At 32.4% G+C, this 27,504-nt stretch overlaps 1 protein-coding gene across 3 annotated transcripts in view; it reads right to left on the reverse strand.

Annotated features, from left to right (window-relative positions):
* The window catches only part of LOC126777847 (chloride channel protein 2), a 72,917-nt gene extending 45,612 nt beyond the window's left edge, over positions 1-27,305 (reverse strand). The window contains exons 1-2 of one of the 3 annotated variants that reach the window (XM_050501077.1): positions 2,263-2,377; positions 1,906-2,131 (exon numbers count right to left, since the gene is read on the reverse strand). In XM_050501077.1, coding sequence (XP_050357034.1) covers positions 1,906-1,983 — 78 coding nt within the window. In that variant the 5' untranslated portion in view covers positions 1,984-2,131; positions 2,263-2,377. Of the gene's footprint in view, positions 1-1,905; positions 2,378-26,958 lie in introns of those variants that run through there. The other 2 variants (XM_050501078.1, XM_050501076.1) reach the window with 2 other exon arrangements.
* Positions 27,306-27,504: the final 199 nt, after the last annotated feature.

Consider the following 27,504-nt stretch of genomic DNA (forward strand, 5'->3'; position numbering starts at 1 on the left):
GCGAACATTACCGTCGATTTAACGCACTTCGGCTTTAATGGTTGAGCAAATAGTCAATCACGTGGCAGCTGGAAGTACTAAATGGAAAGATTAAAAAGCCTCCCTACTCTTTTATCTAGCTTTTTAAAGAATAATTTATTTTTTATTTAACATAGTAAAATAAGTATGAAAATAATATAACAGCTTATAAATGTCCTACTGCTGGGCCTAAGCCTTCATCTCTTCTTCATGATGGGTTTATCCGATGAAGAATTAGAGTTTGGTTTAGATCTTAATTCACCACACCGCTAAAATGCGGTTTCGTGGTTGTTTCAATATTTAATTTCGACACAGGCAGATTTCCTTACAATGATTTCACGACCGGACAGAAATTTTATTAATAAATACAAAATAATTATGACAAAGCAGTTTTCATATCACATAATTTATTAAATTGGAGTTATGTCGTATAAAATTTAAATTACTTAGATCGAATCCGACAGCTTTACAAGTTACATACTTTTCGGTGAGTTTTTATTTACATACAAAGCTAAGGTACATATGTATATATATAGGTCTAGTGGCTTGATGTAAGGCAGCAGACCCAGAGGTCCTTGGTTCAATTCCCAGCTCGGGCCAATAAAAAGTGATTGGGTTTTTCTGTCAGAAAATTCTCAGTAGCAGCGCGGAGTCTGAGTCGGATTATGAGAGTTAGAGAATCGAGAGTGCACCTGTGTTGGCGCACACACTTGTGCACTATAATATCTCCTGCGTAGTAGACTAATCTCTCTTGAGACTGGCCGCCGTGGCCGAAATCTGTCTAGAGGACATTGTTATTATTATATATGCATATATAATTTATAGGTAAATAAATTATGTAAATGAATTCTATAACTTTTACAGGTACTGTACCTTACCGCTTTATCAATCTCATTTAGTTTAACCAAAGGTTGCCTGGAACTCTCTTAGCAATCAGATAGCCTTATGTACATAGAATTAATTTTATAATTGTTTTTAACAATATTCTCTCTCTTCTTCACTCTTGTTAAACAGAATACTTCTATTTTATTTTTTATTCTCTTCAAATAAAGTATGATTCTATTGCTCGTAAATAGTTAATTAATTTTAAATAAGGCTTGAAGTTTAAAGTAAATATATAAAAATAAACTATATCTTGATTATAATTAAAATATAATTGTTACGAAATGAATTTATTCATAAAATATTTTACTTTATTTATTTTTTATTCTTAACTATATAATAGTACCTATTACGTTACTTTAACGTCTTTTTTTTTTTCATATAAAATTGTTAGGCGAACGAGTAAATGTGTTGTGGTCACCGCCAACAGAAATTGCCGCTGTAAGAAAGTTTAACCATTCCTTAAATCGCCAAGGTTAAGTTTATCTTTTAGGTTAACCTATATATGTATTTTATAGAAATAAACACTCTAGCTGGAATAGAGCCTTACTTTAATCAATAATATACAAAAAACAATAAACTATTAATTGGCTAAATAAATAAATTATTAGATGCATTTTAAGAGATTTTAATAAATTTAATTACAGATAAAACTTGTATGTTTTATTTGCAGATCCTGATTTCTAGGCTTACAAGGCACCGGCCTTGGACTCCCCCACCCACAGTAAAAAATAATATAATTTAACTCTATGCGCTTCGGAATGGAAAGCCTCAAATGTTAGGGGGGTTGGATCTCTACGTGCCAGGACTATTTATTTGCGACCAGTAGCTCAACGTGTCCCACCCCTTGCGTAGCCTTATGTTGTATAGTTTATAACCTATTTTACTCATAAAATATTTTTTTCAATCAGGATTGATAAATTCTTAGATTAGCGTTAAAATAAATTCTTTAGATTTATTTAGCTGTATGCATTTATTTGCATTTATAATAATGTCTCTACTCACCAAGGTCCCCAAATAGCTGTGTCCGATCTCCTCCTCCGACGTATCCCCGGAAACCAGGGTTTGCTTTTTTAATTTCATTTTTTCACTAAATATCGACACTTATTAATTTATATTTTTAAGAACTCGATTTTATTTGAAAAACATTTGTGTTTGCATTAGGGATGCGCTTGTCGTGGTTTCTAAATAATTTATCGATGTCGAAAAATTTCACAGTTTTTTAAACTTTCTAAATTAAAAAAAAAAAAATTATTATTTATTAAATTTTATTTTGTAATAAATTTTATATAAAATTTACGTAAAATATAATTACTAAATATTGTAAAGCAAACACTGACTGCTACGATAATTATATCGCACCAAAAGCATCAACACTACACTTTAAATTTGGAATTACACTTTTTTCGTTTTTTTTTTATACGAAACTCCCGAGCCTACGATCTCGGAGTGTCGGTTCAGGTAGACTGACCCATCATAAGCATTTCCACTCCCGCGCAAATGCACTGAAAAACTGAAGCTTAAGACGCGTCTACACAAGAGGAAATAGTTCACACACGGTCATTACGTATTTAACATAATAATCTGTAACTTGAACCTTGTATTTTAACATAATCCTGTACAATAAGTACATAGGAAAAGATGGGATAACTTTATTACTTATCATTAGATTATTATTTATTTAATAATCCAACAGTTACATACATACCTTATTATATTATGTATTATATGACATGTAACTAAAACGGAAATAGGGTTACACGATTAGTTTAAAAATATATAAGAACTAACTAGATGATAAGTAAAGTAAAACTATTATGAGATGAGATTCTAATGTATGAGTCTGTGAGTGCGTATTATTGTACACTTTATTGATTATATAAATATGCCATTAAATATAATGTAAGCAATTATAAAACAAACGTCTAAACTAGACAGAGAATGGATTTTATATGTATGTCTCTTCTAATGGTATTTGGCGGGTTGGCGTGGTTGGTAGATTGCCTTTCACGTCGAAGGTTGTGGATTCGATTCTCACCCAGGACATACATTTATGCGCATGAACATGTCTGTTTGCCCTGTGTCTGGGTGTAATTATCTATATAAGTATGTATTTACAAAAGAAAAGTAGTATATTAGTATATCAGTTGTCTGGTTTCTATAGAGAGATATACGAGCTCTGCTTAGTTTGCGATCAGATGGCCACGTGTATTCACACGTCCGAGTTTAATTAAATATATCCTAACACATTCGTGTTAGGATATTATTATATATATTATTAATGGTACATAGTTGCCGAGTTAATTTTATAATACATATGAGATTATGTGACAATAGAACGGGAACAAACTCGGGCAAGCGCCACTGATTATTCAAGTGCTTAATATGTGTTTATAATTCATCTCGTGCTCGGCGGCGAAATAAACATGTTCATCCGCCAATTGGTTCAACGTGGTGGAGAACTCCTTCTCCTCGAACGGAGTGGGGCTTCAGTCCAGCACTGGGATATTATTTGGGCTGTTACTTTTACTACTTTTAGATCAAATATGTTGTTTTTAAAATTAATTTTTTGAGAATTATGATGTAACGTTGACGTGTGACGATCAAATGAAACGGTCTTGACGTAAATATTTATAAATTAATTCTAGTGTACTATTATATGTAATTAGTATTGAACTTAGTTTACACATTTATTTCCTTAAAATTATATTTTTTATATATCATACATATATAATATATATAATGAATTTTATTATGTTATTATAATATATTTAAGCAGTATGTTCTAAACTTTACGTCTTGTTAACTGGAATTATTGCCTCATCATATTATATGAGTGTTTGTATTTCTCTTTAACGCGTCCTCCACTATCGATAACTATAATGTTAATCGACATTCCCAACACTAATTGCGCGATAATTACTGGGGCCCGAATATTTTCACGTGATATTCGATATTTCTATACGCTGATTCTTTATACCAATTAAATAATAATTAAGCATTTGTAAATTGCAATATTAAAAAGTTTGAGTCATGTCCTAGTTATCATGTCCTATCACCAATCATGTCCTAGTTAACCAAAGCCGTCACAAAATCAAGCGCTCCAGTCGCTAGTCATATCAGCTCCTAAACAGCTTCTTTCGCTCTTGTTTTAGGGAGTGTTAGGTGTTAGATATAAAAAGTAGCCTGGGGTTCAAGCATATCTCATACCAAAATTGGTTCAGTGGATGGGCTGAAAGAGGTACTTTCGATATTTATATGGATTAAGAGCGCAATATTTAACCATCACTTACCAATCTCACTCTCACTCTCGCTCGCCAATGCACCACCAACCTTGGGAACTAAGATGTTATGTCCTTGTGCCTGTAATTACACTGGCTCACTCACCCTTCACACCGGAACAAAACAATACCAAGTACTGCTTTTTTGCGGTTGAATATCTAATAAGTGGGTGGTACTTACCCAGACGGGCTTGCACAAAGCCCTACCACCAGTGATTTTTTAATGTAAACGTTTCCTTTCATAATTAAAAGTAAAATAATGGATAAATGAATGGGTCACATCCACAAATTCATGTTGTAAAAATAAGTACAATGCGCACGCGATCAGACAGGGATGCGACCTTTTGGAACTGAGACGCGCTGTTCGCCCGGTCGTACACAGTAACGTCAGCAATCTCGCGTCGATGACTCGCGTGACGCTGTCACTTGTTTGTTAGTGCGGATATTTACTTGTTATTTGGTACTGCTGCTATATTTAGGGACTGTTGTTCGATAATTTTACTTATTACTATACTTTTTGCTATTTAATTAATAATAAGTAGAAGATAACATTTTGAAATTTTAATCTCAAGAAGTAATGCCTACAGTTGAACCTACACTCATAATCTTCTAAAATCTCATTACCCTTTTGGCACAGAGGCGGGTACCTAATTATTGTTCAGAAATTGGTTGCTAATGCTCCTTTTCTCGATCTCCATCAATCGATATACTTTGACAAGTCCAGTTCTCATAACGTACATATTGTACGCTCCAAAAGATAAACAATCACATCTTCATTTACTCTAAAAATTTGAGGTAATAATAATCAAAAAACAATGCCCATACTTCATAATTTGCTCAATCAAAACGGCAAATTATAACAAGCACGTATAAGGTCAGATAAACTTATCTCTAAACAGTGATATGGAGTATATATTACAAAGATTACAATTGTCCGAGTTTAATTAAATATATCCAAAGTGTATTCCTTTAATTTATTGTTTTATTACGTAATATCTTATCAATATAATTGTTTAAGTCTTGCATTACAGTGACTTGTTATTTTTTCTTAACAATCATTTTAAGAGATCTTGGTTATATACCCAGGATATGGGAAAACGGGTTATGTGAGATTCTTTCCTTGTTAAAAACCCCGCGATGGCAGCCCTCGACATTGATCGGAGAGGCTGCGAGATAGTTTCAGCATAGATATGCAATGATTCCGTGCCGTGATCAACTCGTGGCTCGGCGACCTTTGTTCACAGGGCAACAATAATCGCGCACACCTCGCTAGTTCTCAATTTTTTCATAATGTTTATGGTCGAATTTCAACCGTGATAAAAAAATAAATATTAATGTTTAATTTATTTTATTAGTATGTATTAGTACCGATAGACTTTTCAAGATTGCGAAGTTGCTTCTCCGTTTATGGATCAAATATAAATCTCAAAACTATTCTTTACAAGATTTTATAGATGAAAAAAAAATAATAAAGTTAGTATTCGTTGATTTCTATGCAGGATATATCATTGTATGCAATTTAATTATATATACGTTATTTTTTTGTCTATCATTCTTATATACAAACTATAGAATATTTATCATCTAATAAATAGACAGCTAACAAGTACATTTTAATGTAATATATAAACATAGTGATATTTAGAGGATAGCCGTGGTCCCTTACCACATTATCATATAGGTTGTTTCCACATACATACATACAGGCAAGTATATAAATGCATAATAAACATTTCAAAACGAAACATTAAAATTGATCTTGTAAAATTACGAATCTAACTAAGATGATCGACCCAGCTTACTTGTATATATATTTAAACCCTCTAGTTTCATTAAATAATATTTATATGCTTCTAGATAACATATGATCTTGATATATGTAGCTAACAGCAAAATCTAAAGTCTAGATCAATAAGTTTATTCTACATGTATGATCTGTATCGGATCTCAAGCTGTGCGGAAGTGTGGTCGGCCGTGATTGTAACGGCGTTCCCATTGTCGCTACGAACGATAAACCAATATCATAGTGTTGGCTTACGAATAATTGAAGGGCAAGTTGATAGAGATCCTTTTGTAGCAACAGATGTATTTGTGAACCAATCAAATTAATGGACTAACGAAAATATATTGATAGAATCGTATAGAGAATTTCAAATATTTGGACATGTCATTTTTTAATTTAACATCTGAATGAGGCGTAAGTCCTTTCATTCTCTGACGTTATTTATCGAGAAACACTCGGTAATATAAATCATGATGATGACCTACCTGATGATCCTACCTGACTGATTTGGATCGGGCGACTATTACAGCGAAGACTAGCGTTCTATGCGGAAGTATTATGGCACAAACACAGGTGCATTATCCTACCTATATAATCTCAAATTTAATCAAAATCGTTCCAGTGGTTTAGTCATATAAACGTAGCAGACAAACAGACATACAAATTTCGCTATTATAATTTTACAATAGATTAATGAATTATGAGCATTGTATCGCAATTTTTAATTAACTTTAGCTAAATTACCCAAAAATTATAAAAAAACAATGATAACATATTTTATTAAATTTAGTCACGGTGAAGGATAATTTCAACAGATGCATATCGTAACGTGACCGATAGGAAATGACAGTGGGTACTGATATGGAGAAAAATCTGCAAAATAGCCGTAAACACTTATGTAATATGATATATAATGTAATAGCAGTTAAATCTTAACGCGATCTTGAATCTAGGTCTCTGGATACGGTTAATATTCAACGAGCAAGCCTTGGAATTAATTATAGATTGTTCGTTGATAGTAAATAGTGCTCTTTTTATCTATTTTTACAAATATATTCTTGCATTTGTATCTGCTTTAAGTATGTATGTATAGTAGAAATTATTTGAAAACATCTAAAATATCGTGTTAATATTGATTCATTTGCAGATGAAATATTTGAATATGAAAACCTGGATCGAAATATTACATCCTAATCTTAAATTAGGTATGCTTATACGCTCGACTTGAGCGTCACGGTAGCATGCGCAAGCGATCCCTCATAAAGACGGAACGGGTACTGCTGGTTTTTTAGTGGGTATTCCGATGTTCGGGGTGCACTCGGCGCTTTGGAGACCGGCGAGCTCCACATACCCCCTACTGTTTGGTGTTCGGTAAAAGGTATGCGTCATCAAATTATACGTCTCGCATTTTATATATGTAATGCCATTAGAAAACAGTTGATGCAAATTTGTAATTATTATGTTACTTTGTCAAATCTTGATAACGCATCGATATCAAAAACAATCAAGGTCGAGGGAAAGTTTAGCTTGTAATTGGTAACGAAAATTAGAAAAATTATGACGTCATGAAAACCAAAACGATATGGTATTGACTTTCCATGAATATGAGGTGTCGGAACTTGTCTTATACATTAGTTTACTTAGTTGTGATGTATCTGTTTATGATTAAAACACTTCGATACTGTTTAAGCGACCACCATGAAAGTATGGATATACATGTATTTTTTTCATAGAGAATGTTTTTTATGATGACGACATCAAACGTACCGTTCGCCATGACAGTTGGTTGTGGCTGGCTGGACGTTTGCAAGGTTTTACTAGTAACGTATAATGGCACGATTACTAACTTAACTTATATGTTTCAAAGCGATTATTTCCGTATTTCAATTATAAGAACAAATTAGCGCGATACACTAAAGTTGTTCGCTCAAGCGTAAGATTAACTAACATCTATTTACTAGACTATAGGGAGTAAACATTATTATACAAGTATAATGTAATAACAAAAGTACATTTATTTATAAGCAATTGTAATTGTATTAAGTGTTAACAAGGAGCTACTTGATCTGATAACTGATTACTGTGACGTGTGTGAAGAGCTCGTATTTAAATACTTAACCTATTTACCTCTTATTTATTAAAAACTACTAGATTTTTCTTTATATATTTTCTGAGGAACGGAATTTTTGAAAGGATGACCAAAGATTTCATGTGCTCAGTTTGTGTTTAAAAGGAAAACATTGTAAGGAAACCTGCATGTGTCGGATGAATATTCTGCCACATGTGTACTCACAAACCCTTAATCATGAACTCTTAAAATTCAAAAAATATCGTGCCTAGCAAAAACCGTTTCGTGAAATAAAATGGACACAAACCATATCCCCCCTTACGATCAAGACAATTGCCCATTATGTGTGCTCCTTCGCGTGCGGTAAACGGTTAGGCATGTGTGCGCAGACCATCACTTTACAAACTGTGATTTACGGAAAACACATGAGCAACGTGTTGATCGTCGACAATAGTTGAAAAAGAAAACACCAAGTTTCCTGTAAATTAATTTATATTCGATTTAAATGAAACTACAAATCCAATATTATACGTCAGAGATGTTATTAGTTGGAACAGCAAAGAACAAGAGATGATGATGGTCACATGTTAACGTATTAATTAGTGACTAACTCATTAGTGACTGCTTCGTTAGTAAGTAGCTTATAAGGCCGTAAATTCCAGCGTTCAAGGCCCAGGTCAGACCAATATAAAGTTATTGGGTTTTTCTGTCAAGAATTTCTCAGTAGCAACCCGAGCGAGGGTGTTTGAAAATAAAAAGCCGCTGGTCCTGCACCTAACTCTTATCTTGCGTTAGATTTGCCGTCGGCTTATAAGAGTAAGGGAATAGAGTGTTCACTTGTTTGCACTCACACTTGCACTATAATATGTCCTTAGCACTTGGCTAATCTCTGTTGAAAATAACCGCAAAGTCACACGTTCTTAAGACTGAAGTCATTTTCAGAACTGAAACTAAATTTTAAACAATGTAAAAGCACATTCTTAATATAAAACAAATACAATGGAGATTGTAAGAAATGAATATGTACTGAGATAAAAATTAAAGTAATTAAAGTTAGAATTATCCGTTTGGTAGCGGAGAAGTGTCACGAACTGCAAGTCTTTCTTCTTATCGATAGTAAGTCTAGTCTTTGCTTGGACTTTTAGAGTAGGATTGACGACGGAAATTTTAGTTTCACTTTAATATTGATAACGTAATATTACCAAAGAGTGCACAATAAGGATGACGGCTAATTTTTGTAATTGCACTATCATACCATTACACATCTGCATTACTCATCTGGTTTAATAATGTCAGCTTCGAAGAACTAACACCCCTCTGCTTCCACGTTGACATTTAGAAAATGTTGCCATTTGTTTAATATAAACTGTAACCAGTCACTTATGGGCGTCAATTAATTGTGAGGCTGCTACTGGAATCATCATCGGTACTCAAGGGCCCGAAGTTCCTTTTAGATTCAGAAGGAAGGAAATCAGCTGAGTGGCTATCGTATTTGTGACGTCATACTAACGTTATATTAACCTGTTTTTATTAGTACATAAGTACTTTCAATTTTGTTTTTTTTCTTTAATGTTATTATTAAAGGGATGTGTCCGATTAATGGCTTATTATTAAATTTACACAATTGTTCCTTACCTAGCCATCTTTACCCAAGATCCCCTCTATCACTGGCAATAAAATCGCCATAAAGAGGAAGTGTCCACTCATACAATTTGTCGCGTCCTTGATTATATATTACTTAAGATAAATTATGACGATTTTATTCTTTAGGTGCTTGATTTTTTATAGATTTCATTTTATATTTTGTTCGAATTTTAAAATTATTGTCTTCGGTTTGCTAGCGATTTTAACATAAACAAAAGAACATATATAATTCATCTCGTGCTTGGTGATGAAGGAAAACATCAGACGTAAATCTACCAAACGTGTTTCAACCAACCCGCATTAAGTATGGAGTTTATTCCATAGCAATTTGGTGCTTTCTCAAGAGAAGAGGTGTTTGTTTCACACCTATATATAACTCGAAATTAAAGTTTTTCCACATTTTTAATAATTTTTTTTAGATTAATTAATTTAATTTATGTTTTAGATTGTTATATAATATAAATGCAATAATATTTATACATTTTGTTTATACATATAACTTCATTTATAATGTTTAGTTTTTTTTTTAATTACCCGTCATTTTGTATGTCATGTAATTTATAGAAAGCACTTTTTACAATAAATATTTTTTTTTTGCTCAAAACGAACCGATTACGCACATTATTACACTTTTTTTGAAATATTTATTTTATTTGCGCAATTAACCCACAATATAAAACACTACCTGTCCTTAGGAAGTGATCACTATAACATACTAAAAATGTCATAACTACCGGTGTATGTACCGACATTAAGAATATGTACATAGTTTTAATTACACTTCATTGTCACTGTTAAACTGCGGAAATCAGACATTTTATAAAATACCTGGAACAACTTATATTTATTCATATTAATTTTAAATAATATAAGGACTATTTCAGTATACACTTCATGGTATAATGACCGATTAATGATGTGCATGTGGTTTACTGAAGTAACACCCTGTGAATGTCCCACTGCTGGGCTAAGGCCTCCTCTCCCTTTTTAAGGAGAAGGTATGGAGCTTATTCCACCACGCTGCCCCGATGCGAGTTGGTGGAATACACATGTGGCAGAATTTCAGTGAAAATAGACACATGCAGGTTTCCAAACGATGTTTTCCTCACCGTATTGCGCGAGATGAATTATGACAAATAACATAATGACAAATTAAGCACATGAAATTCAGTGGTGCTTGCTCGGGTTTGAACCCACGATCATCGGTTAAGATTCACGCGTTCTTACCACTGGGCCATCTTTTTGCATGTGGTTTACTTCTAAATATACGTTCTCTTCTACCGGATATTTAAAATATAATAAATATAACTATCAGTTTCTTAGTAAAATGAGCATAGTTAATATACTTTATATAAATAATTTTTTTTAGTTTATAGCAGAATGACAGATGAATAGACTTCCGGAAGTCACCTGCGTCCATAGACTGCGCACTATATGAGCTTCATTCTTATCATTGACAACACGCTGCCATTCTTGGTTTCCAAATACTTAGGCCCACTTAGTTATTATGACGTATGGCGGTGGATCTCATGAACGGGTGGTAGCCTAGCCAAAAAAAACTGTAAACATTAATACAAAACGTATAATGAATGTTTTCAAAAAGAACTAAAGATAAATTAAACGTTGTCGTAGATAATTAATCGTGTAATGCTATACATTATTGGTGCCAAATACAAAATTACAGCAAATTTCACCTTGAATAATTAAATGCCTGAAATTCCGACAGCACACCTTGACACTTGAAGTTATATTGAACATTCATTTGGAGCGTTTACGCAACACGTAGACGCAATATAAATCGAATAAATATATAATATAATTGATCGAAGTGTTTTACCACTATGTACAATAACTCTTAATCTGTACATAAGAATTATATCTTGAATACATAGAACACCTGGTCAAAGAATAATGAGTTGGGTTAATTCCACCACGCTGCACTAATACGGATTGGTGGATAAACATGTGACTGAACTTCAATGAAATTAGATGCATGCGGGTTTCCTTCACCGACGAGCAAGAGATGAATTATAAATGCAAACGCACATGTATTCAGTAATGCTTGCTTGGGTTTGAACCTGTGATCTTTTGTTAAGATTCTAACTGCTGGGCCATAAATATGAATATATAAACATAGAACCTTTCTTTATAACAGTCGCTTAAATACAAACGACTATATATATAGATATTTATTTGGAACACGGCGGCCATTCTAAGGGCTAGCCAATTGCCCTGGACATATTATGCATGATAAAGTTTATAATATAATTATAATATTTATATTATTATATACTTTTTGTCAATAAAAGTCTCCATTAAACATAAAAAGAATCATTTTCAAATTTTCCTTATAACATATAACAACTGCAACACGAGAGATAAAATCTCGCGATTTTACCTGAATCGGACTCGGTCGATCCTTCCCAGCGACCGGATCGTTGACGTCATTACTTTTCATTCTAATATACGTTCACTAATATATAGTGTCATAGTTTTTATACATTATTGCAAACCAATACTTGAAAACTAAATTATACATTTATATTAGAAAAGTTACTAGAGGTACAACTAGAACAGCGTTTTCTTCCAGGCCACCTTTGGGCAGAGGAGTGATCCTTGAGGAAGGTTATTTAACATCACACTAAGATGCCCCCCCCCCCAGTGCAGTAACGTTTAACGCTGGTAAAATCGCAAATTATATACTTATATTCGTAAAAAAATTTGTGTTATTAGTGATATTTCTACACAAAATGTTGTCTTGAAAGATAAGAATATATTTAAAACATTGTTTTTTTATTTTATAGAATAGGAACGAGCATATGGGCCACCTGATGGTAAATGGTCACAAACGCTCATAGACATTGACATTGTAAGAAATGTTAACCATCGCTTACATCGCCAATGCGCCACCAACCTTGGGAACTAAGATATTATGTCCCTTGTGTCTGTAATTACACTGGCTGATTCACCTTACAAACCGGAACACAACAATACCAAGTACTGCTGTTTTGCGGTAGAATATCTGATGAGTGGGTGATACTTACCCAGACGAGCTTACACAAAGCTCTATCACCAGTGACAAATATATATAAACAAGAAATTAAAAAGGCAATTGTATAGGAGTCGTACGAGTGGAAGCGGTTTAGTGGACATATATATAGTGAAGTACGTTTAGATTTTATCATCGATGCAGCTATTAAACATATAATTATGTAATGTTATGTTTATATAACGCACGTATATATATATATATATAAATATTTATACGTATATATATATATATATATATATATATATATATATATATAACATTGCTATATCCTTAGGGCTATACTTTTCTCATTAAATGGAGTAGCTAACGAAGAAATAATTATTAAAATCAGACTGGTAGTGATATTAGTTGATCGTCAATACAAAATTATCCGTCTGTATGTCCTTATTGCTGATTAGTTTTATCTATATTTTGTACAAATATACTTCAGCCAAGTAGGCTTAATTTTTATATAAACCACCGGTTCACCATTCGGCTCGATACAACATACGTGGCAGCGATACTGGTAGCCCAATTTACTTTTGAACATATAAGTAAATAACAATATATTTTATGACAGCAGTGATTCATTGTTGACTGCCTCGCTGGTCTAGTGGCTTGATGTAAAGCCGCAGACCCGGAGCTCCTGGGTTCAATTTCCAGGTCGGGCCAATTAAAAGTTATTGGATTTCTTTTGGTTATTGGGTCAAAAAAATCTCAGTAGCAGTCCGGAATCTGGAAGTTGGATGTGTGTACACTCCCGTGCCTCGGAAAGAACGTAAAGCCGTTAATCCTGCGCCTTAACTCTTTCCGGTCGTGTCGGATTGCCGTTCCATCGGATTATGAGAGTTAGGGAATAGAGAGTGCTTTGCTTGCGCACACACTTGTGCACTATAATATCTCCTGCGTAGTTGGCTAATCTCTCCTGAATTGGCCGCCGTGACCGAAATCGGTCTGGAGGACATTATTAATTACTATATACTTTCCCATATCATAACATCTTCCCTCAAACATTAAACTTATGCCAAAACCTGCGACATTATCAACACCAGTGAGTACTGTTGAGCTAGGAGCTGATGTTTGAGCTGTAAATATTGAAAACATTGCCATTTGCTGATAAAACACAATCAATCACACAAAACTACTGTTATCAAAACGTTAGATACAATTGATAAAATAATATAAACGTAGTTTTATGTATTTATTTCGTTTATCTATTTTTTATTATTGGGAAAACCATTAAATTCATGAAAAGATTTAAAAATCTTTACTTAATAACAACTAAAACGATGAGTTTCTTTGCCGGTTCTTCAGAGCATTTTCTTTTCCGGCCCGGTTGCAGTTTTTACTTTGTTTATCGATATGTTAGTGTAATACTTCTACGTACGTACGTCCTACATACAACTAATATGATTTTCAAATGTATATGATTGATGTTTAAGGGTTATTCCTGGGTTGAATATATCAAAACCAATCTTCAAAAAGCTTTCGGTTTAATTTATATACAAAAACAACGATACAAAAGGTTTAAACGAACATATTTAAAGCTTATTATTTGTTTGGACTAATAAAAAAAAAACGCTAAATAATGAAAAATTCTCTATGACTAGAATATTATTTAACATAAAAATCTAGTATATTACAAATATTGCGAGCGTATGTTTAATAATCAAAGTATAAAGCACTCCGTGATAAGCTACCGTGGCGCAAACACTCTAGATAAGGGGCGATAGTGAAATTTGACTTAGTACTTCTTAATTAAATTGACTATAATTCCACTTCACGTGACAAGGATGTATGAATAACCCGGTTTCCAAAAAGTGTTTCACATTTATATTTGATATAATTCGAATTTGCGCGAAGGAAATGACAAGATAAGAATTTTAATGTTAGGAATAGACATTCGTCACAAAGTTTTTTTTTTTTTATATATATTCGCCGGGAAGGCAAATGACTCTACTCCACCTGATGGTAAGTGGTAGTAGAGTCCAAACGCGACGGCGGCCAGTACAGACGGGAAAAACGTTCTGCACTAGCCGCCTTCCGCCTTGCCGGCCCGCAAGATGCCTCTTCACGCCTCGTTTGAAGGCAACCCGGGTTGGGTTGTAAGAGGAAGGAGGGGAGGTGAGCTGGTAAGGAATTCCATTTTTTAGAAGTGCGACAAAGAAAGGAGTTGCCAAATTTCTTTGTTCGCGATGGAATTGATGTCACAGTTAGGCGGTGACATCGAGAACCAGCTCACGTGGACTTAAGAAGAAAGGGGGAAGCAGAAAAAGTTGCAATAAATTAAAAATGCATAGACAATAAATTAAGTAATAAACCTGTAAAGCACCCGACTTCTGGGCTAAGGCCTTCTCTCATCGTTCTTAACTAAACACCGGTTCTTAATGTAGATTCTTGTGTTTCTCTCTTTCACAATTTTAATTATATGATCAATCAAATACAATTAAATGTATGTACATATCCTGGAACTGGATTATGGTAATCAACAAATACTAACTCCATGCTTTTTTCACTTATATAATATGGTGTTAATTAATATGCCTTATTAATAATGAAAAAAACAATAATATTATGTATGACGACGCGTTGATAATTTCAGTGGGAGATTAAGTAGTAATCATAGGTTGCCCATTTTTAATGGTCTGATCATTATTGAGATTTTTTGTTATAACAAATTGTTTATGACAGTTAGTTGTTTGTGATAGAATAATTATTTTAAGAGCGGGTAATCCCGAATAGGGTAGTGTGTCGTCAAACGTGATGACAGCTGATCGTTCACTTGTCACCGACAAACGAGGCAGACACATTCTAACCTATTGGCTCTCAATCCAAAGTAATCAACGTAACCGTATTATATTTTGTGTAATTGTACTGTGAAATTAAATAACAGTGTACTGAACAATTAAAACGTGTCTTTATTTTGGATATTCCGCCATTATCATGCCCACCATGGACGCAAACATCCAAGATCATTTTAAAGGCCTTTCTGATTTTCCGACATGTATATATAGACGGGCCGGTTGGCGTGGTTGGTAGATACTTGCCTTTCACGCCGAAGGTTGTAGGTTCGATTCCCACCCAGGACAGACATTTGTGTGCATGAACATGTCTGTTTGTCTTGAGTCTGGGTGTAATTATCTATATGAGTATGTATTTACAAAAGAAAAGTAGTATATATAGTATATCAGATGTCTGGTTTCCATAGTACAAGCTCTGCTTAGTTTGGGATCAGATGGCCGTGCGTGAATAATGTCCCAGGAATTATTATTATATAAAATGTAATGTTGTTTCTGCGCCTAAACACACTCCGGTCGGATTTGTCATCCCATCGTATTGAGTGGCTAGAGAGTGACATCGGAGGACATCATGATCATTACAAAGAGCAATGAACTAATTGACTGATAAATAATTAATCAATCAACAGCTTATATTGAAGTTTAACGGAAACGTTTGTTTAGTTATATTATAATATATAATGAAACGATTTGCGGAAACTAGTGTGGAACGTCTCATAGTACCAAATTAGAAGGCGTATACGTCCTTTGGACCATTGTATTTGTACTTGCACCAATCTTAAAGATAATAGCTATATGTTTATATTGTAAAACTAGTTTTTATGAGGCATACTTACGACCAATTAAGCAAACAAATAGTTTCATCGCAAAAACTCCTCGGTGAAGATAAGACTCCTATCAAAGATAACAAAAAAATTCCATCCTAGTCGTTCGTTTGTCTTTGATTTATTTATGTTTTAAATGATTATTCGTTTAATCGTTAATTCGTTCAATAGAATAATTGTGTTATAAGTACTTGTTGATTTTTAGCAATATTTTTAAATTAATTGCTTTATAAACAATTAATATATCTGCAAAAATCGATTGTGGTCATAGCTCATAAGTTTTCATAAATACTTTGACAGTTCATTTTCAGTTATTCATTGAGAGAAAATGTAAAATATATTTAAAGCGTTCATTCAAAAACAAAGCAGTCTTAGAAGGAAAATTATAGCCGAGTACAATAAAGCGATAGAAATAATATGGTGTAAACGACAAAACTAAAATATTATTTTATACAGAAAAATATGTTTTGTCACATATACCCCTTTTGGTTCTAACCCCTGCAATTATTCTTACGATTAAAGTGTCATATTTCATGAATCAAGAAAGCTATAGTAGTTGTCTATTTTAAGACATTTTACGAGTACTCAGATCTTAAAATAGAACAATTAATTGAGTTCAATGCTGGATATTGTATACGATGTTGAATGACTCGATCTTCCTTTGTACTCTCTTTATATGGTATTATATACTGGATTTTATGAAGATAATATATCATTGGTGTCCTTGTTGGACTGACTGATACTGATATGGTTGCAGATCTTGAGGTTCTAATACTGGGGTCGTCAGACCAGGTAACATTTTCAACTTTTTCTGTCAAATCATTCCCAGGATTTAAGAGCGGCGGTGTTGCATTTATGTGCCTCGAAAATTACGTTATTTTATCTGTTTATTTATTGTGGTCGGAAATATCCAGTTTTCAGAATGCATTTGGTTAGTCTTTCAGTGAATGACATTACCGAAATCGGTCAGAAGCACAACACTATCATATGTAAATCAGACATTTATTTTACATTGCATTATTAAGTAAATAATAAATGCAGTAACTGTACTGGTTTTACCGGTTATTTTTCTTTCTGATATTTATATTTTTTTACGGGAAAACCTAAGCCCAATATGTTATCTCGAGGAATGCAGGAAAAACTATACATATTGATTTTATTTATGCGGTACATACCCTTATATTAGACTTTAGAGGAGAAATACATGTGTCCATCATACACAACATACATACATATCCAAAAATTCATGTGTGTGTGTATAATTGAAAAAAGGTATTGTGTACGCTTTAATGACAGATTTTGCTATTCTGTAATAAATTACTTAAACTATAACCCACGTATGTTTTAAGTATTTTTTTTTATGTTATAAGTAGGCGGGCGGGCAAATGGGCCACCCTTCAAACGTATTGTCTTCAAAAGTATTGCTGTTTGACGGTAGAATATCTGTGGCGCATTGTTAAAGTGCCAGAGTTTATGATAAAAAAATATATATTTATCTATTACTCACTATAGAAATAATATTGAATAAATAAATAGCAACAATACTGATTACTTATAATATTAATTACTTGTTATGCAGTCGTTAAATTAGGTTATGCAAGTTAATGAAATAAATGAATTATAATACAATGTTATGTTTATTTAGTTAAATATTCAACTTTGATTTATTTTAGGTCTTCCACAAAGTACATAATTCTTATGTAAATCAACCGTGTCATATGTAATTTTTTATGTAAAAACGTTAATAATGTTCTTCAACTTTTTATTCTAACCGTACACCGTTTAGTGCAACTGAGATGTAAATAGTGTTTCACACTTACTTAACATTCAAATATAGAACTTCGATAGGGTATTTTTCGTGTCGTACACGGAACTAAAAGCACAAAAGGAACGAAATTTTCTACCAAACAATTTTTTTTTTCATTAAAAATGTACTGTTGGCATAAATAAGTAATTTATACATCGTAATCTATTTGTCATAAGTCCAAATAAGTCCTTACAGATATGTTGTTTAAATTCCATGCAAATTATCACAATGGAATTGAGAAAATAAAAGATTTGTAAATTAACTTAACCGTGTAACGCGTTTGTTAAAGAATTATATAATTTCAAATAAACTTATCGTATCTTTGGAATTTTGAATTTTATATTTTAACCACCCAATATTTTATACCTGCATTTTTGTAATAAATAAAGAAAATTTGCCAGCAAAAAAAACTAATGATGCGTTTTCAGTATGTGTGTATAACTTAACTTTCAAATGCCGGAACAGATTTGGAGTCCTTACATCATCTTAAAGCGATACTGGCTATAAATAAATTAATTAACGCGGATGAATTGTTTATTTAATTTTTATTACTTGCAATCTGCTCGGACTTCGTTGCTTAGTAGGTAGATGCCGATTTTTTTCCGACTTAATCGTCAATTATCATCATAGCTTTCTTCATAAAGAATCAGCCAATTGGTAAAAACAAAATGAAAATAACCAACAGTAAGTTCTTAGTTCCAGAGAAAAGCGATGAGAAATATGTAAAACTGTGTATTGTTTCATGTAATCATATATAATTACGATTTAAAAAAAACTGAAATAACGACAAAAAAAAAAACATCTTTCGTACACGAGAAAACCAGAAGTTGCTCTAACATATAAGCGATGCGATGAGATAATTTTGATAAATTATAAATTTATTACACCATTCTTCTAAACAAAAAAAGTCCGTCATTATACATAACTGTGTGTCCGAAACAACACACAGTTATACATATTCCTCGTCACTTTTTCATTATTTCAAAGCACTAGGAAGTGTAACGCACTTCAAGGCACACGACATTGACTTTCAACGGATTATCTGAATCTTATCTTATCAAATACACTATCACATTAACTTATATCATAATACTTAAGATAAACCGGTCATGTGCCTACCGATTTGTTCGATGTAGAAATTCTTTGTGATAAGTGTGAGGATTATGGGTATTATAGAAATGTAACAATGTATATTGAAATTGTTGACCCGAAACAAGTCTTAGATTTTCCTTTTTTGCAAGACATAATTGATTTAAATAGAAAATTGACAAATACGTACTAATGGTGTCCTTCAGACCGATTTTGACGATGACAACATATCTCAAGGGTGACTAGCCTAACTAACTATGCAGGACATGTAGTACACATGTGTGTGCAACACAGGTGCGCACTCATAATCCGATGGGACGGCAATTCCAACCGTACCGTAACCGTAACAGCCTGTGAATGTCCCACTGCTGGGCTAAAGGCCTCCTCTCCTCTTTTTGAGGAGAAGGTTTGGAGCTTATTCCACCACGCTGCTCCAATGCGGGTTGGTAGAATTCACATGTGGCAGAATTTCAGTGAAATTAGACACATGCAGGTTTCCTCACGATGTTTTCCTTCACCGTAAAGCACGAGATGAATTATAATCACAAATTAAGCACATGAAAATTCAGTGGTGCTTGCCCGGGTTTGAACCCACGATCATCGGTTAAGATTCACGCGTTCTTACCACAGGACCATCTCGGCGACAATTCCAATATGACCGAAAAAAGTTCAGCAGGGCCAACGGCTTTACGTGCTTTCCGAGGCATGGATGTGTACAAAATCTCATCTTTCAATCTCCGGGCCGCTACTGAGGTTAGCCCAGTAACTTTTTATCGGGCCGACCTGGAGTTTAAACCCAGGACCTCGGGCCGCATTTAGCAACTAGACTAAAGAGAAAGTCAAATACATACATACATTCATTATCAGGCAACTTTTTGTTATTGTTTATGCCCTTACATTATCAATCAAAGGATGAAACACGTCTCGAGAAGACTTCGACTTGGAGATTGTCGTTTCACTTAAAAAAAGGCTTTAGTGTATCTCCTTACATTATTATCTTTTTATACCCATACTCGTAATTAGGCGTTAATCTAATGTTAATAACGATAAAAGAGGCCAAGATGCTGTGAACATTGCTACAAGATATTTAAAAATCTTATTAAAATTCTGAAGTGATAATTGTTATTTATTTTGGATCTGGGTTCAAATGAGAACCAGACACTGTCCACTCCAAAATCATTTAACGCCTTTGCGTAACAGCTTGTACATAATTCTCCGCTAGGTGTAAGGATTCAGGACTTTTAGAGGTTATTCAACCACTACTCCAAAACGGACAATGCATGCACGTTTTGCAAAATTTCATCAAGCACATGTAGGATTTAAAGCCGAGTCACCAGATAAATTATGCAATTTATCAAAGCATATTAAACATATCTGTGGTGCTTCGGTATGTATTTCACCACCGGACATCGCGCTAGAACTCTAAATTCCATCCTCACCACCTCGATATCTGGAAATCCACAACAGCGCGATTTTTAAGGCATTTCTCGCACAACCACTCTGTACCAGCTTTCGCCGGCGACTTTTCTGAACCGAAGCGTACTCATTCCTTAAAGGCTGACAAAACACTTGCAAGCCCTCCGGTGTCGCAGATGTCCATGGGTAGTGGTAGTCATTTTCCATTAGGTGAGCCTCGTGCTCGTTTGTTTATGTAAGAGAGGTTACATAAAAAACAAAAATAATAATAATAATTGAACCCAAAATCCTTAACACTCACGTTTTCTGTATACTACTACCAAAGAGGCATCTCGGCTCGTAATATATCTGTTATTTATTTAATTAAATGTTTTTTTCCAAGTCCCATTATCGAATGACGTACTTAACGCCACTGGAAATTTTACCCCGTATTCCGTTTCTGTCGTCATTCCAAACTCTTATACGTTTATCGCCATCAATATTTAATTTATGTAAAAGCCTTTAATTATACATTCAAATATCATAAAGAAACGTTTCCAGAATACAAAATTGGCAAACGTATAGATATAACGCCGGCGTCTACCGTTAGCTGTATTGGATCTCTGATGATGTCATAGAATTGATGACCCTTGTAATATTTTTATTTCTGCGAATCTGTTAGTTTATCAAAGTAGGACGAGACTAATGAGATACTCAATGTTAACAATATACTTTAAATTCGACCATAATCATGTTTTTTATGGAAAACTTAAGAAAAACTATCGAAAAAATTCGTCTTTTACTCGTATTTCCAATTTTCTTATAATTGATATCACTAAAGCTCATCATTACAAACGAAAGAAAGAAAAGCATATGATAAACAGGATAAAATAGGAGGTGAAAACAGAACGAAAGAGGTATTGAACTGTTTTGTCTTTGCCTTTTAATTTACATATAGTACTACCAGTATAAATAGATTTGGACTGCGCTGTTTGAATTCTGCAAATTATTGACTTAATAACGTTACTCACACTAGTTTGTAACAATATTTTAAAATCAGTTTTTAATGGATGCAATGGATGGATGCGAAAGATGTGAGCCGATTATTTGACTGCCTCATTGATCACGTGGGTAGATTTTAAAGCCGCAGATCCCCCGAGTCCTGGATGCACACCCTGATTCAGGCCATTAAAAAGTTATTGGATTTTCTATCGAGACATGCTCGGTAGCAGCCCGTAGTCTGGAAATTGGCAATGATTACACTGCCTCGGCAAGTAGGTAAAGTTGTTGGTCCTGTGACTAAACTCTTTCTAGTCGTGTCGGATTTGGCGTCCCATTGGATTATGAGATTGAAGGTGCGGGTAAAATAGAGAGTGCAGTTGTGTTTGCGCACATAAATGTGTACTATATTATATCTCGCGCAGCTACCTAACTGTTAAGAATAAATGACGTGACCGATATCGGACAAGACATGTTTATAGTGTTAAATGAAATATTTTTATGATTTAGAACGAACAAATATATGAGGCGTATAATTTCCTAGACTTATTCAGTTTCCTTTTAAACGAGTTCTTTAGAACGTAGATTTGTCTAAGATTATTCGTTAGGTAAGCAAGAAATCAGGCTCCTTTCATAAGTAGGTTCATTGATCGAACCGCTAGTATGTAATTATTGCGTATTTATAATTACAGATAAGAAAACAACTTTCGAATTCCCTTTTTAAATAAAATTATAAATACAATATAGGCGATTTAAAAGCGATCTAGACCAAATAAATCTGAAAAAAAAACAGAAAAGGATCTAGACCAAATAAATCTGAAAAATTGTACAATCAAATTATGTTTGAAAATTTCCTCGTATAAATTTGCAATAATTATTGATTGCATAATATATAAAAAATATTTGATATCGAATCAAATAAAAAGATAATTTTATTACAATAATAAATAGTCCGTGATTATTCTGTTGTATAGATAATCAATCAAAAATGATTTGAATGATATTAGGTACGTATTTATAATTTATTGGGGCTTTGATATTTTATTATATCTGTAGTTACTTTGTATTCCGCGTTTCCTTTCAATCATTAACTTTGATTATCAATCTTATTTTTTTTTTCTTTTTAATGGTAAATAATCACCACTGATTATAGACAATTGCGTTTTGTTAGCGAAAAGACAATTTGCAATAATGACGTGACATTATTTTTGGCGCGAAATTTGTCATTTATACAGATAATATATAAATGATTTTTTATTTCGTTATTTGTTTCGCTAGCGTTCTTTTATGATTGATATGATTAATTGAAAGTTTGTTTAATTGTCGACGCTTGTGTGTAATTTTCTGGCATAGTTTTATCAGCGTACGATAGATGGAGCGCAATCCATAACCGATTAATTATAATAAACAAGCAATTAAAAACCAGACAACACGTGCCAGTCATTAGTAAATCACATATGTAAATCTTAGGTTTTGTTTATATTAACTCCTTCGATTAGAATAGGCTACAGGGAATTAAAACAATTATTTTAATTTACCGTTATTTAATGTTACTATGGCATTGAATCTTGACTCATGTCAAGTCATCGCGACATTTATAATGATATATGATATCAAAAATATGCTTGATGAAAGATGACAAATACATTATATTAGATTACGATTACGGTGAATGACGTCGCAATCAATACACATAATATAAATATATATATATATATATAAATGTGTCTATACAGTTGATATTTGTAATTTGATTACTAGAATATTATACCTAGTGTTTATTGCTGGTATTACGGTCTACGTTACAAACCGATAGCTTTATATTTAATGTAATCTTGATAATTAACGATTTAAAGTCGATCTTATTGTAACTTCGGTTGAACTGATTTTGAATTGACTTAAAAAACGTAATATTGGTTCTCAATAGATTTTTTTTTATAATGACAAATAAATCACACGAATGCGCCATTTATTTTTGTATCATACTCGTTTAAAATAATTTATTTAATTTAATATTTTTTATGTTTAATTTTAAAAATATCTAAATGACAACTACACCATCAACGAAGAAGTCGCAAATAAACAGACGACAAAAAAATTAGAAAACACACAAAAATGGCACGGACCATGATTATTAAAAATATATTAAGAATGGGAACTATGATGTTATGGTGCCATAACATGTACCTGTACCTGCATTTACTTTCCATCTTCCAAAGAACAAATACAAGCTAATGATGTTCAGCGGGTATTCTTCAACTCGTTGGTGTTATTCAATTATTCTATAAATTTTCTACAAATAATAAATATATTGGTTAATATCTTAGTGGCAGACATGAAGTGTCAGACAAACTCGGTAGGGGTTTGTCCCCTGTTATGAAAACCCCTTCGTATGCTCAACCCGAAAACCTATTAATTATACATTTTTAAATGTACCTAAAAATATCATAAAAATATATCTTTGCGTTTTAAATTCCCTTAGTTTAGAAGTTTGTTTACATGAAGTGCTATCATTCATACGTTGCGCGCGCATCGTTTTACGTAATTTTGTATTTAGTAATCGTACAGTGCAAACGTTGTTACTATTTACTGATTAAGGGTATGTATATATAATTATAAATATTTAATAGGAAATCTGTATATCTGTCATGTGACTTAATCTGTGTCATGACAGCAAAAAAAAACATTCGATTATCATAGTGCTAAAAGAAAATAGTGAGCGGCACTGACTTTTGTGACACAGGTGTATGTGTAGCTTAAAAGTCAGCTGACTGACTTTAAATAAATAAATAAAGTAGTGTAATTAAAAGGCCAATGAAATATTTAGTGCCACATTCAAGACTGTTATACTACTCAAGCTGTGTTATTTTTATATATAACAGATATAATACATATAAAAAAATACACGAACAACGTGTCTACAACTTTGAAATATTTATCAAGCCGAAATGTTTGATCGACTTCGTAGCCTGATACGAAGTTCTATGCGATATTTTCTATGCTTAGAAAGCAGGATAGCGAAATTATATACATATATATATATATATGTATATGATGTCGGGTTGAGTTGGCTTACAATCAGCAATTATATATATATATATATATATATATATATATATATATATATATATATATATATATATATATAATCAAATATATTTAAATTAGCATTTGTTACCATTAACGCCTTTCAATATAATTAAAATACCTATATATTAAAATCATAGGGACAATTATTGTTTCAGAAAAAAAACATTTACTAAAAGTTTAATAGATATAGACGACACCGCGCGCCCGTGTTAGTCGAACCTACTTCTATTTTCTAAAAACTAGGATATCTACTAATCCAGCTAGACATGAAAACAAACAAATGAGTTTAAGACCTAATTAGTCTAGATTTTTAATGGGAAGTGACAGTTTTAAACTGTCTCAGCCATCGGATTATGATAACACAGATTAAATAGAATTAGCAGCTTAAATTATTTGATATTAATAAAGAAAAACAAATATTTTTCTTTCAATCAATTGTAAAAAAAGACAGTGTTCTGACAATATTATGTTTATCTAAACATAGCAATAATTATGTAAATATAAGCTCAATTTTTTAAATTATTTTAGGTGTGGAAAAAGGTATTTGACATAGTGCTTAAAAATAAACTCTTTTTATTCTGTAAACTAGTGTATCATTTATACTCATTTCATACCTTTTTATATTCATTTATTTTTATTAAATTTTTATATATTTTTTCATGATATACATTCATATAATTAAAATTTAATTTTTAATATGCTTGCAATTTTTTTTATATAAATAATAAAAGGTTGTAAAAGTATGTATTTATTTAAATTTTTATATCAAATATGGTACGCTTAAAGATTTTGTTAATAATAAAGTGGATAAAATTAGTTTAACACCAATAGTAATTGGTTAATAATATAATGAATGTTATTAATCATACAATTTGTAATATCAGCAATTGAAGTAGCATAATTCTGCATACTTGTGCTACCTGAAACTGTCACACTGCACGCACACATCCTTATCTGAATAAAATTATGCAATAAGTGTATTAATACTATACCTACTGCACTGTACTAAAAAGTTTTAATTAATATATAGTCAATGAGTAATTGGTGATATTTTGTTTGATTACAAAAATTTTTGTACCGTCAATCCTATCATCTTGACTGTACAAAGTTAACCCAAAACCCAGCAGTTGTATTTTCATATCACATTAATTAACTATTGACAACTAAAATCATAAATTATTCATCTCCTAAAGCCCTTAAGATTAGGAATGCTGAAGCATTTAAATTGTTGAATCATTTTAATACTACAGTCGATATATCTATTAACCAGCCGAGGAGCTGCATGATGTTATTAACTCTATAAACTTACATTAACACGAAATGATGTATACATGGGCCCAAAACTAGGACTTTTACATGAAGATACTATTAAAAATATTTATTAAACATAACAGTATTTGACATGAACAAATTCACAATTTCAAGGCAATAAATTCTTTTAAACAGAATAAAAACTAAGGTAAATAGTGTCAATGTAATTTAACAAGGATAAAATATGTTTAATTATATTCTACATCACATACAAACAATTTCTACAACTTAAAAAAATATATATATTAAGCAAAATGACAAAATATTTTTTTCCCTTTTCTGGTGTAATGACAATATGTAATACAATGGTATAATACAAAACACATTACACCAGACACACACACACACACACACATTACACCAGACACACACATACACATTCCTCCATTAAAAAGTTATGCATATTTTAAAATTAGAACATTATAGTTCAGAAATGTTATTAGTTTATATTGTCAATAAACTAGTGATGTTTTTGTTTTGCAGGCATTGATGTTTGTTTATTACATTATTTGTGTCATCTAGGTATTTCAATTATTGCTTGTTGCCACACAATATTTATAGTTGCTTTAATAACTTATTAATTATATACTTTTTTTAAATAGATAATGAATTATTTTAAATAAAATAAAGCAGTTCATGTTTTATAGTAATCATTTTAAATAACTTTACTTTCTTATTAATTAAAAATGAACACATTGTTTTTTTATATTTTATAAGTGTAAAAGTTAATAAAAAATATTTCGATGGATTGATAGATATATATTATCCATATCTATAATCACAATTGAATTTTATTTGTATCAATTTCATAGTCAATTAAAATGTTTAATATATTATTTTGAAGCGGTATTATAAGAAAGTGACGGTATAACATTGTGGCGTGTTTGTGGTAATTTTCTAGAACATAGAAAGTACCTATCACTATTCTTAATACTCACCAAAGTGTTCTGATACCCCAATCCCGATTCATCGTCCGAGGTTTCTTCTTTTTTGATCGCGTCCTTCATTTTTACAATAACTCTTCACTTAATAATATCAAGTTCCAAAACACTAAACAATGCGAAAAGTCACAACACTTGCGCGCGCTGCGAACTTGTTAGGAATAATATTTTATAAAGAAAAAAAACTTAACCGGCTCTGACTTGCGACGTCCGTTCGCACATAACCATCATTTCATTCATGGTCTAGTGTGCTATACGTTTATTTTGTAATTGAATAAACGCGATTTCGTTTAAATTGCTCGTAAGCTTACAGGAAACGTCTACACACGTTCAAATAATAAGCCGTCCAGTGACCGACTGAGTCTGACACTTGTGAGTTGTGACTTCAGACTTGTTTGACACATACAAATATAGGCGGTGACAGTTTATTGCATGCAAAGTTCAAAACGCGACACTAAAACTCGACCCTGGCCCTGAACATGAACTTATTTCTTATCAATTGATTACAATCTTTGATTATCTTATCAATATTATACATATTAC

This window comes from Nymphalis io, chromosome 24 (genome assembly GCF_905147045.1).
Source record: "Nymphalis io chromosome 24, ilAglIoxx1.1, whole genome shotgun sequence".
In the NCBI taxonomy this organism is placed as follows: Eukaryota; Metazoa; Arthropoda; class Insecta; order Lepidoptera; family Nymphalidae; genus Nymphalis; species Nymphalis io.